Raw genomic sequence first — 10,286 nt, 5'->3', positions numbered from 1 at the left:
CAAATAACATGAAAAAGATAATTGCTTGATTTTAAGTTATGAAGGCGACATATAAAAGAATATTTACATCCAAGTCAACTAAATGTATAATCGTTCACTGCACTTACAAACGTAGCATCCATTCCAAATTAGTTTGAATTTGATTAACTTTTCCATGCCGTATCAGGCACTTTTCAGCAAGTCTTTGGCACTCAGAACACTTTCAGATGGGGGAAAAAGCCCTTTAAGATCACAGCAGGCTAAAAAGACAATCCACAAACTCAGTGAGAGAAATAAGACAACGTGCTAATAAACACCACAAACTTGTGTGCGCCGCGTCCCAATAATAAATAAATACAGTGTATGAATGTGTTAACAGCGCAAGATGGATGGAGTTATTAAAAAAATGTAAATATATATAGATCGGCCTGTCTGGGCTGGAGTGCAAAAAATGGGGCGTAGTAAAACATTTGTATGAAAAAGAAAATGAATGTCGGCGTTCCATCAAAAACGTGCGTTAAGGCGTACGAGCCGTTTGGACGGATTCGATTCCCGACACAATCGTGATAGCAAATGGTCGTCCAGTTCACTTTTGTCGACTACTGTGACTTCTTCTAGTCTTTTTTGTCGTTCTGAAACATCCATAAGTGTTCTGTTTGCTTCAAAAAGGGTACCTGTGCCCGCCATTAGCGGCTCCAGGTCGCCGTAAAAGTCTGTCGTGGTTTGCATTCATTGTATGCTTCCGGAAAGCTGACCTCGTACCCGGTGTCGCTTGATGGCGTCTTCGAGGAACACTGCCACCTTCTCTATGTCCTCCTAAGACAAAAATGATGTACATTTAAAGTATTTTTAATTAGTTGGTCTTCATTTGAATTTGGGAAAAGCTCCAGTAGAACTTCTAACCATATTTCTTTTAATGTACCTCATTAATGAAGGCGTAGTGAACAAGTTCGCCGGCGAGTTCTTTGGACGTATCAGCTGAAAAAAATAATATTACCTCATTAAAACGCAATCAGGGGGGAAGAGAGACGAGAATGCCATAAACCTACTTGGACCAATGTCGCAGCTAAGTTGCCGGTGGAGTTTGTCGTCCATTTTGAGGAATAAAGACAGCTAGAACGGAGATAAAAGAGTCCAATTTTTTTTTAAAAATGAATAAAATATCCCAGATTTAGGTAATATGGGGCCCAATAAGGTATTATTCGTGACTCACATGAGTTTTGGTCCCTTCTTCATTGGACTCCAAACTGCAGTGCATTTGGATGACCTAAAAGCGGCCATATTGGAACAGTATGTTAAAATATGATACTGCTTGGAAGCCATACCCAATATGCTAATATATCCAAAGCTAACCTTTCTGGTCTCCGTCTCCTGGGGTTCTGGCGTGGGCGTTTTGACCGTCTCCACCTGCTCCTGAGACAAGGACAGCGCTCGAGGGACGGGATGTGGACGGGTGGAGGCAAAGTTCATCAAGGGGTAAATCCCGTTTCTGAAAGGAGACAGTGGATGACAAAATTAGCATTGCAGCTAACCGAGGTGGCGAGTATTTACTAGGCCACTTACTTGACGTCCTCCAGGAACTTGTCCAGCTCCAAAGGCGAGACGTGGGAGTACCTAAAAAAAACATCATGTGATATTCCTCAAAATACCACTAGGCTTAAAATCACTCATGCGAATGATTTTTCTCACATCAGCTGCACTCCCGGCCTGTCTTGGTGCTTGATCTCCGCCATGATGGCGTTGGGGTCGAAGGACTTGGTCCTTTCTTCCACGCAGTTCTCGGGGAGCAAGTCTGGAAATGTCCAAAAGAAAACTATAGGCAAGAGAGCATGGTCGCTCGCAATTGGACGTTGGAGAACACTCACACTGGTTGTTAATGAGGCAGTGGGCGGCTAGAAGTTTGAGGGAGTGGACCTCGAACAGGACGCGGTGGAAGAGGAGGTCGTGGGCGGTCGGACGGAGCTTGGCCTCGGGTCGTAAACACGACTGTGTGAATTCCTAGTGTAAAAGAAAATTAAAAATCCTGTGAAGGAAAAAGCAACACTAAATGTCTCCTACTCTCATCAGGGGGTCTTCCAGAGATTGCCCCGCGTTGACGATGGCCTCCTTGGAGACGGCGGCGTCCCCGTTGGCTTGGATCTCCAACACTGCCATCTATGGACAATGGCTTTTTTTTTTAATCCAAATGAGACGACGTCACGGATTTTCGGCGCCCGCTTACCTCCAGGGCGCAGATGCCGAAAGAGAAAATGTCGATGGCGTAGTCGTCTTCGCCGGCTGGGAACAAAAAAAGATTATCTCGTCAATATTTAACCATTGGCTTTCCTGCAATCAAAAATGCAAAAAATGAAGTAGTCCTGCATTATTTATCAAAACAAACAAACAAAAAGAGGAAAACTCCATGCTACATGCTAGCTGGCAACCATTCCTAATAAAACTCCCGACTTGTAGCGACCAAGCTCAGACTTACCTCCATATTCCGGTGCGAAAAAATGAAGATTCCTCTGTTCGTCACGATGTTGCCTCCCCTTACTCTGCACGTTAGCATCCGGGAATACTGCGAAGGGAATAGCATCCCATGAGATGAACGGAAAAGCGGGTCGGATAAAGTCCCATTCTTACCGTTGACGAAAAGTCGATGCCACACTGCAGAGAGAAGAAAAGCAAAAAATACCGTCAATCAACCGACCGCAGTAGCGCGGAACGGCCTTCGGGGGTCAGACCTGAGCCGATTTTGATGAGGCCGTTGTGCTGGATGAAGATGGTGTCGCAGGTCAGGTTGCCGTGGATGATTGGCGGATCGCATGAGTGGAGATAACTGCGGGGTTTGTGGAAAATTAAGGGTGCCGTAGTCATGAAGACAAAATGGCTGGCGTACCTGAGGGCGGAGAGAATCTGTGTGCACCATCGTTTCCAGGCCTGAAAAAAAAAAAAAGATGACTCATTAGATTTTCAGTGGCATGACTCAGCAGATTTGCAAGAACTTTCCCGCCTACCTTGACATTCATGGTCTTGTGGTTCTTCTTGGTTTTCTTCAAAAACTGCTTGAGGCTCCCCGAGGACATGTACTCGGTGATGAAGATGACCTATAGAGGGCAATGGTGTGCGAGGGTGAGTTAATGTAGTGGAGAAAATGTGTGGTGAAGAAACGTACCCGAGCTTGGCTTTCCTTCATATCCAGCCAGTATTTGTGGAACTTGACAATGTTGGGGTGCTCCACCTGCATTAGGTTCTCAAACATCTCTTTGATTTGCTCCTGTAAACAAGAAGAGTATTTTGTTGTGCCACAAGAGTTCGGAAAGAAAAGTAAAATATTGTCATACCTCCTGCGCTTTGAAGACTTTTTTATCGGAGAAAAGGACTTCGTTCCAAACCACCTCCACTCCTTCCTCCGTGTCCATGGCGAGCGAGGCGCTTTCCACGCCTGGGACGTTGCCTTGGCTCACCTGCAAAAAAAAAAAAAAAAAAAAAAAAAGTGTTATTGGCCTCATTTATTTGCATCTCAAGATGTGCACTGCCCTCCGGTGGTTCGGAGGCTAAAGTGCATTACTCCTTAAATGTGGTAATTGACCACCAGTCGTCAAATTGGCTGGTGTTAAACCTTAAAATACCCCCCAGATTAAAGGAAGTCTTTCTTGCTAAAAGACCCAAAATATCCCAAGGAGGGGGCTTGGATGTTGAGAGGCGGAAAAAAATCCAGAAAAGTGCTGACAGAAAACTTCAACAGGGAGTAATAAAAACAACACAGGTGAAGTAGGCCGGCGCGGTTGCCACGGCGATCAATTGTCAACGCGCCCCGCGGCGCATCAATATTTCAGCGCCACTAGATGCGTGGAACCCCCGGGGTGCCCCATGCAAATGAGGCTTTGTTGCTATTAAATAGGGTCGGAAAATTCAAAGGACTGCACTTATATAACCCATTTTTTAGCATTTTATAGTAATTTTAAGCCCAAAAAAATGAATCAGGGAACGCCTAATTCTGGTTGTGATGTTATAACTAGAATTAATGGTTAGCACTTGCTTGTTTGACGGCTGATAGCATTAGCGCGCTAACTCCCAGCTAATGGCCATACTGGAGGGTTTCATGGCTTCACCATGGAGTCGTTAACTGCCATTAGTAGGAAGACTGGCTTTGAATGAATAAACAAAATGATTATCCGTCCACCTTCCGCCTGCAGATTTACGAGCAAAGCGGGAGAGTCGGCATGGCCGGGACGTGAGCGGCGTGTCGAGTAAGAAATTTCACCCTGTGATCTCCCGTCACATCATTTCACGTGATTGAAATCCGGATTAGCGGGTTCAGCGGGATTTTACGCTAGCTCGCCACGTCTAGGGAAAAAACAGGAAAAATTGTTATTTATACTTCAGCCATCTATTTAAAAAAATGTGCAAAGTGGCATTTCTCTGTGTATATTGTGAAATCCGCCTAAGAGGTTTATCTCACTGATCCCCCCCCCCTCCAGGGACGAGACGGAACTACAGACAGCTTCCCGGATACGTCCCATATGCCGTTAATGCGCCGACGTCTGTATTGCGGAGGGAAAAAAGCGCAAGTGCTGCTGAATGCTAACATAATGGCGGTAGGTGGGTGAAGAGGCCGCTTTGGCGAGTCCAAAAAGCCAGCACTGTTCGGCCAGAACAATGGCCGTCTGTGGAAACAAAGGAAAGAACTGAGACGTTAAGATACGGGTGTCAAACTCTGTTGGGTTGGCGGGCCACGTTCCATTTCGTGGGTTTATTTTTGGACCAATAAAGATGGGGATCCACAGCCAGTTTAAGTGAATTGGACATCCATCATTGTCAATAGTGGAGGCCATATTTTTTCTGAAATGACCTCGGTCAAGGCTCTATGCTAATGTGCCGAATGTCTTTGGCAGAATACTGAGACATTTGCCATAGAGTTGGGATGCTAAATGTCAGGACAGTGCTATCTTATGTCAAGATGCTAAATAACAATCGCAAATTAAGGGTGTAAATCACTAATTTGAATTATTTTTTAAAAAAAAAGCTTCCACATTGAAGGTAAAAACCTGTTAAATAAGTGTAACACGCCTTGATTTGTGAAAGACTGACTACAAACTCACCTTACCTTACAAATCTAACGTCAACTTTGTACACACCCACATTTATCCACATAAACCCAAAAAAATTAGTCATTTCAACCCATGTCACCATTCTGGCACAATTGAAGTTACTCAAGTTTGATTTCCTGCAGCTTTCCAAGACAATCTGAGAAAATCCGACCATCTAAGTGCATGTTTATTAAAATTCCTCAGCTCAAAAATCAAATAAAACGGCAAACTTTGACACACTGACTGACTTGCATAGATAGCTATAGCGGGTGGAATACTTTAGCTTGCGCTTACTGACAATTCAATACTTAGTGCGCTTTTATTGATAGTGCGCGAGCTAGCTAGCACTCGTGACAGGGTGGGGTTAATGGATGGGCTAAAGTTGGGTAATCGATGGGTGGAACAAAACGGCGGGGCGGGGTTGCGAAAGAGGCGTGCGAGGCGGAGATAACCTTGGCTTTATCTGGCCCAAGTGCAAACAGTCCTCAACTATACTTTACTGCCATTGACGGTGAGGGACGTCTTAATTATTTTTTGACAGAGCCTAGGGAAAGAAATATTAATTTTTAACAGTGCTTATTATGGTCAAGGGGGTGCTGTAGCCTATCGCAGTCAACTATGGGGAGGATTTTTGTCTTTGATGGAGATATTGTAGACAATTTTGCAAGAAAAAAAAAACAAATACCGGAGGAAAATAATGGTTAATATGATGTAAATAAGTTGAGTTTTGAAATAATATATTTACTCTGCACGCATTATTTGTTAATAAAAATGCAACATAGGGAATTTTGTGTGTTCTATTAAGAAACACTAGACTGAGAAGTTCACTAATTGACTTCCATTGACGGCTAATGACGTCCAATCCATTTTAACTGCCATTGTCGTCTTGAACATGAGCAATATTTATTTCCTCCATGAAATTATTAAACATTTTGGCATCTGTCACCCAAAAGTTAACCTTAATAGGCAACATTTCAATAATTTGAGAGGGCAGGGGTACCTAAAGAAGGGTTTGGAATGGGATAGGGGGCTTTACACCGCATACAACAAGGCATAAACATGTTTTCGGGAAGAGTAAATCCCTAGAAAGCAATGTACCGACCTGTTCTTTTCTCTTCTGCCATCGTCCGCATGGGCTTTCCTCCAGAATCTCGCTTTCATCCTCGCTCTCCTCCTCCTTCCCTTCCGATCCCGATTTCCTCTCCGGGACGGACATCGTCATCTTCACGCCGTTTTGGTGTTTACAGTCTGGGTCTAGTCGAGCACTCCTTCCCAGCCCCGAGGGACGACGCTGTCTCTCGGCTGTGCAGGGAACCGTAAAACAAGCTTACTAGTCAAGATAGACGTCACACACACATAAAAAAATAGACACCCTCGCTAGCAAGAAAAAAAATAGGGAAAAACTCGCTTCTTAGCTTCCAGCGGACGGTTCAGGCGAGACGGGAAGATGAAGAGAGCTTGGGTGGGGAGTCGGTAGTCGCATGGTTTGCCGGTTTTTATGGGCGAGAGTTAATGTTCCGAGTTATATTACCAATGGTAGCATTATGCGGCTCCGTGTGAGCAGCTTGTGTAGCAAGAGGGAGCGAGTGAGGAGCGTTTACCGTAATGGCGCTTAATCTTCACACACTGAGCACCTGGTGTATGAAGACGAAAGGAAAACATACGGGTACTTTGGAGGAGGGACTACAACATACGGGTGTTTTGAAAGTGGGGTTGCCATTTTGGCTTTGGGCGAATGAATTCTGCTTCAATTGGAGGGAGGCATCATAAAAGTTAAATGTAACCACAAAATGATATGTTTTTTGTTTTTTGTTGAATTTTAAAAGAGCCATACGTATAAAAGTCATGTTTCTTTCTACACTTTTTGCCAAAAAAACGTATACAACCTTAATTTTATGTACTGAACATCGTTTATGGGCCCACTTTAGAACAATTACGGTAGTAGGCAGGTTGAACATGACGCTCTTACTACTCTTTTTCGCCCTCTTGTGGTCTTACAGTATAAACACCCATGATGAAAATCAATTGTCATTTCAATTCATGGATTTTCACAATATTGTTTTACATTTTAGTTGGAATACACTTCATTGTAGTTTTTACGTGATTACATGGGTATATTATCCATTTAAGTTGTCCATGTAATAACTTGTTTACTAGTTTGTTGCATAGGTTGACAACAGAGCTAAAGAAGATACATATAGGTCAGTTATCTGTAATCACACACGCATGTTGTAATCACTCTTCCTATTTTTAGGGCTCCTATTTATATTTAGGACAGCTACCACTCTTCCAGTCTGCTGTTAATGAGATTGGCTGTGAAGCGGGACAAAATGGCGGCGTCCGCATAACAGGCTTGCTAGTGCTAGCATCTTTAGACAAGAGAACTAGAATATTCACTAGAATCAAAGTTTATTTAGTCTACAAGCTCACATTTACATGGGAAAGCTCAAATGACAACCTAAAAGCCATTTTACTACTTTTGAGCTTCACAAGAATTCCACTTAACTAAACCAACCGAGCATTTCTAATCATTTCGTACCGCTAACAATGTCAAACCACCAGTATTGTAGTTCATTTGTTTGCAGTGTTCTGTTCGGGTGGTCACCATATCCTGGAATTCCACAGAGAACCATTTTAAAAGATGTTAAAAATAGTTTTTTGTTGATTTTTGCATACCTGGGTGAGTCTGGGCCTTTGAATGCAATGCACATAAGGAGTTGGATCTGGTAAAATCTGGTTTTCTTGTGTTTTATAACACACAGCACAGTCCATTAAAGGCTGTAAAAAGAAATAAATATATTAAAAAAATGTGAAAATTATTTAGGATATGATTGACTTACTCGGTCATTCCGGAATGGACAATTTTGATTGGTCGACGTCGCTCCTTTGGCACAACGGGTTGGTTTGAGATGAAAATGGTGGTAGTAGTAGTTAATATCAAATCCACACTGTGAATAAAATCAATCATTCCCTGTCAGTGTCATTCATAACATGTCCACTAGGAGTCAAATTACCTCAGCTTCCACTTTATCCAAACTCCTCAAGAAGCGAAAATGATGACTGACGCCGGCATGAGAGTTGAGGTGCACCAAGGCCAAGTCCACGCCCTTCTTGTAGTCCTCCGAGAGCATCTCGTAGACGTCCTGGGCCTCGGCGGACCGCCATGGGACCCCCACCACCGACCACAGCAGCAGCAATAGCCACGCCAGCGCCATCAAACCTAAAAAACTGCGAGTAAATACAGAGAACGGCGAAGTAGCTTTTACTCACAACAAGCCCTGGATTTGAGTGAGCAGCCCCCTCGCCAGTTTTTTTCTTTTTCTTCCTCTTCCTGGAAAAAAAGCCCCCCCGAACCACCCCATGTGGAGTCTTGACAAAAAGCAGACTATGAAAACAAGCAGCTGCTTTTGTTATGAAACAGTGGGTGTACTAATCCAAGGCTAGCATCCCATAATGAGACCTTGAGTTTATTTTGGCTTGAATAGAACTTGTTTTATTTACTTTATTTTGGATGGAATACTATAAAATAGTCAAAATAATCATCTTAAAGGGTATAGGATGGAAGTAAATTAAAGTTTTGCATGTCATGTCTATTAAAGATGATTTTCTAGAAATGACGTAAAGCCTGTTTCACAACGTGTGTCGACGTGACCCGCCGCCGGCTTGGCGGATTAAAATGAATAACCTGTGAGATTGTTCTGGTTCATCTAGCTTTGTGACTGATTTGTTCAGATTCTTTTTTTTTAATGCGGGTTATTTAACGTCACGGAAAACCAAAGTTGAAGCTCCACAGGAGGATTGTTTTTTGTTATGGGCCCAAACATTCTTTAGTCAATCCCACTTGGAAAACTGGGATATTTGCCAATGTAAACACTGTTGTTAGTTTTTAACATTGCTAACCTACATTTTTTTACATTTGACCTAAATACATGAGGAATTATTTCAGTAACTACTGTAGTTTTAGGACTAAAAGTCACTATATTTTTTTCTATTTTCTGTGCCATTGACAGCACTAAATGTCCGACAAATGTAGTCAATTAGTTTTATAATTGTCTTCTAAGAGGTAAAAAAACTAGAATCTAATTCCTGCATATTTTAAGGCTAACAAACTGAATTTCACAGGCTAATTGTGCTAAATGTTAGCTTCAGGAATGAAAACAATCTTAGTTGAAACATTAATCTCACAAATAGTACATACAATATTTAAAGTTTTATCGTTGTTAATTAAAAAACTTTTTGAAACAAAATAAAAAAGGAAACAAAAAAGGATTTGAAAGATGAGTAAACATCAAAACTAGTACACATGGATTTATTTTTCTTCTCCACATTTGAATTTGAAAAGTTACCCTCCTTGCTAGCGCCTCCTCAGGATCTAAGCGGTACTACTTTGTTCCAGTGGAGGCCAGAAGATTTGAAGCTCCGTGGCTGTATGCTAATCGGTTGCAATGTTCAATTCGGTTAACTTGCATCTCCTGAAATATAAGAAAAATATATGTTTATAAAAAAAGGATAAGTAAGAATTAAAAAAATAAGCACAAAGTGACCCACTGGGGTGACGGAGGGCTTCCGGAGACAGTTGAGGTAGGGTTTGGGCTCGGCCTCGATTTCTCCTTGGAAGGTTTTGTAACAAATGGCGCAGTCGATCATTGGCTGGAAACCAAAAAACAGAGAAAAAGTCAGTTAGGTTGTCATTATCAAAGTTTGGTTTGGATGTTCTACTCACAATATCGTTCCTAAAACTGCAATTTGACAAATCTGTGGTTCCTTTGGGGCATTTGGTGGGCTTTAGGTAGAAGTGGTGGTAGATGAACACCACGTCAAAGCCGGCCTGATGATAAAAATGTTATGGTACATGTTATGGGATGTTTAAATAGTGAATAATGAATAGAAAATATTTTGGTAAACAAACCATTTTTAAAATGGCCGTCAAAAGCATTCATTCCATTATGAAATACTGTACCTCAACGTTGGACTTTGTGACGCTTCTGAAGAACAAAAAGTGGTTCTGGATGCTGGAATGTTCATTAAGCTTCTCCAAGGACAAGTTGACACCTTTCTTGAAGGTCTCATCGAGTTTTTCATAAGCTTCTTGAGCGTCCACGGAGGGGCAAAACAAAGCCCCCCCTATTGTGAGCAGTAGCAACAAAGCGGCCATTTTCTGCAGTCCTTGTTAGTTTATGTTAGAGAGTTGTTGCTCAACAGCCCCCACTTCTTCTCCGGGAACATCCTGCCCCC

At 42.4% G+C, this 10,286-nt stretch overlaps 3 protein-coding genes across 4 annotated transcripts; all 3 read right to left on the bottom strand.

The window, feature by feature from the left end:
* Positions 1–694: 694 nt before the first annotated feature.
* On the bottom strand, positions 695–6,721 carry nrbp2b (nuclear receptor binding protein 2b). Of its 2 annotated transcripts, XM_077736216.1 has the most exons (18): positions 6,154–6,721; positions 3,303–3,425; positions 3,134–3,235; positions 2,976–3,065; positions 2,858–2,898; positions 2,703–2,797; positions 2,602–2,625; positions 2,450–2,536; positions 2,201–2,256; positions 2,038–2,133; positions 1,845–1,977; positions 1,669–1,771; positions 1,543–1,593; positions 1,333–1,468; positions 1,193–1,246; positions 1,029–1,092; positions 902–957; positions 695–795 (listed from the first exon to the last, which is right to left on the bottom strand). In XM_077736216.1, the coding sequence occupies exons 1-18, from the start codon at positions 6,271–6,273 to the stop codon at positions 709–711; spliced, it is 1,518 nt and encodes a 505-aa protein (XP_077592342.1). In that variant the 5' UTR covers positions 6,274–6,721; the 3' UTR covers positions 695–708. The 2 variants fall into 2 exon arrangements, 1 of the variants encoding a protein (XP_077592342.1); XR_013329226.1 differs by lacking the exon at positions 695–795 and having other exon boundaries at positions 901–957; positions 1,669–1,977; positions 6,154–6,353; positions 6,460–6,721.
* Positions 6,722–7,443: 722 nt separating this feature from the next.
* LOC144209930 (uncharacterized) lies at positions 7,444–9,195 on the bottom strand. Its single transcript, XM_077736498.1, has 4 exons — positions 8,066–9,195; positions 7,892–7,999; positions 7,728–7,829; positions 7,444–7,662 (listed from the first exon to the last, which is right to left on the bottom strand). The coding sequence occupies exons 1-4, from the start codon at positions 8,264–8,266 to the stop codon at positions 7,576–7,578; spliced, it is 498 nt and encodes a 165-aa protein (XP_077592624.1). The 5' UTR covers positions 8,267–9,195; the 3' UTR covers positions 7,444–7,575.
* A 151-nt stretch (positions 9,196–9,346) lies between these two features.
* On the bottom strand, positions 9,347–10,270 carry LOC144209931 (uncharacterized). The gene is made up of 4 exons (XM_077736499.1): positions 10,012–10,270; positions 9,775–9,879; positions 9,600–9,701; positions 9,347–9,523 (listed from the first exon to the last, which is right to left on the bottom strand). The coding sequence occupies exons 1-4, from the start codon at positions 10,204–10,206 to the stop codon at positions 9,434–9,436; spliced, it is 492 nt and encodes a 163-aa protein (XP_077592625.1). The 5' UTR covers positions 10,207–10,270; the 3' UTR covers positions 9,347–9,433.
* Between the last annotated feature and the right edge of the window lie 16 nt (positions 10,271–10,286).

The sequence above is a fragment of the Stigmatopora nigra genome, chromosome 16 (assembly GCF_051989575.1).
Source record: "Stigmatopora nigra isolate UIUO_SnigA chromosome 16, RoL_Snig_1.1, whole genome shotgun sequence".
Taxonomy (NCBI): Eukaryota; Metazoa; Chordata; class Actinopteri; order Syngnathiformes; family Syngnathidae; genus Stigmatopora; species Stigmatopora nigra.
This window is presented reverse-complemented; position numbering and strand designations above follow the sequence as displayed.

Bases quoted from the DNA above. Each gene is read 5' to 3' on its own strand.
- LOC144209930 (XM_077736498.1), bottom strand. From the start codon at position 8,266: ATGGCGCTGGCGTGGCTATTGCTGCTGCTGTGGTCGGTGGTGGGGGTC. The intron at 8,000-8,065 runs GTAATTTGACTC...TTTTATTCACAG, and splicing joins TGGATAAAGTGGAAGCTGAG to TGTGGATTTGATATTAACTA. The intron at 7,830-7,891 runs GTAAGTCAATCA...TTCTTTTTACAG, and splicing joins GTCCATTCCGGAATGACCGA to CCTTTAATGGACTGTGCTGT.
- LOC144209931 (XM_077736499.1), bottom strand. From the start codon at position 10,206: ATGGCCGCTTTGTTGCTACTGCTCACAATAGGGGGGGCTTTGTTTTGC. The intron at 9,702-9,774 runs GTGAGTAGAACA...TTTGGTTTCCAG, and splicing joins GCAGTTTTAGGAACGATATT to CCAATGATCGACTGCGCCAT. The intron at 9,524-9,599 runs GTGGGTCACTTT...CTTATATTTCAG, and splicing joins GGAAGCCCTCCGTCACCCCA to GAGATGCAAGTTAACCGAAT.
- nrbp2b (XM_077736216.1), bottom strand. From the start codon at position 6,273: ATGACGATGTCCGTCCCGGAGAGGAAATCGGGATCGGAAGGGAAGGAG. The intron at 3,236-3,302 runs GTATGACAATAT...TCTTGTTTACAG, and splicing joins AAGTCTTCAAAGCGCAGGAG to GAGCAAATCAAAGAGATGTT. The intron at 1,772-1,844 runs GTGAGTGTTCTC...GGACATTTCCAG, and splicing joins CTGCCTCATTAACAACCAGT to ACTTGCTCCCCGAGAACTGC.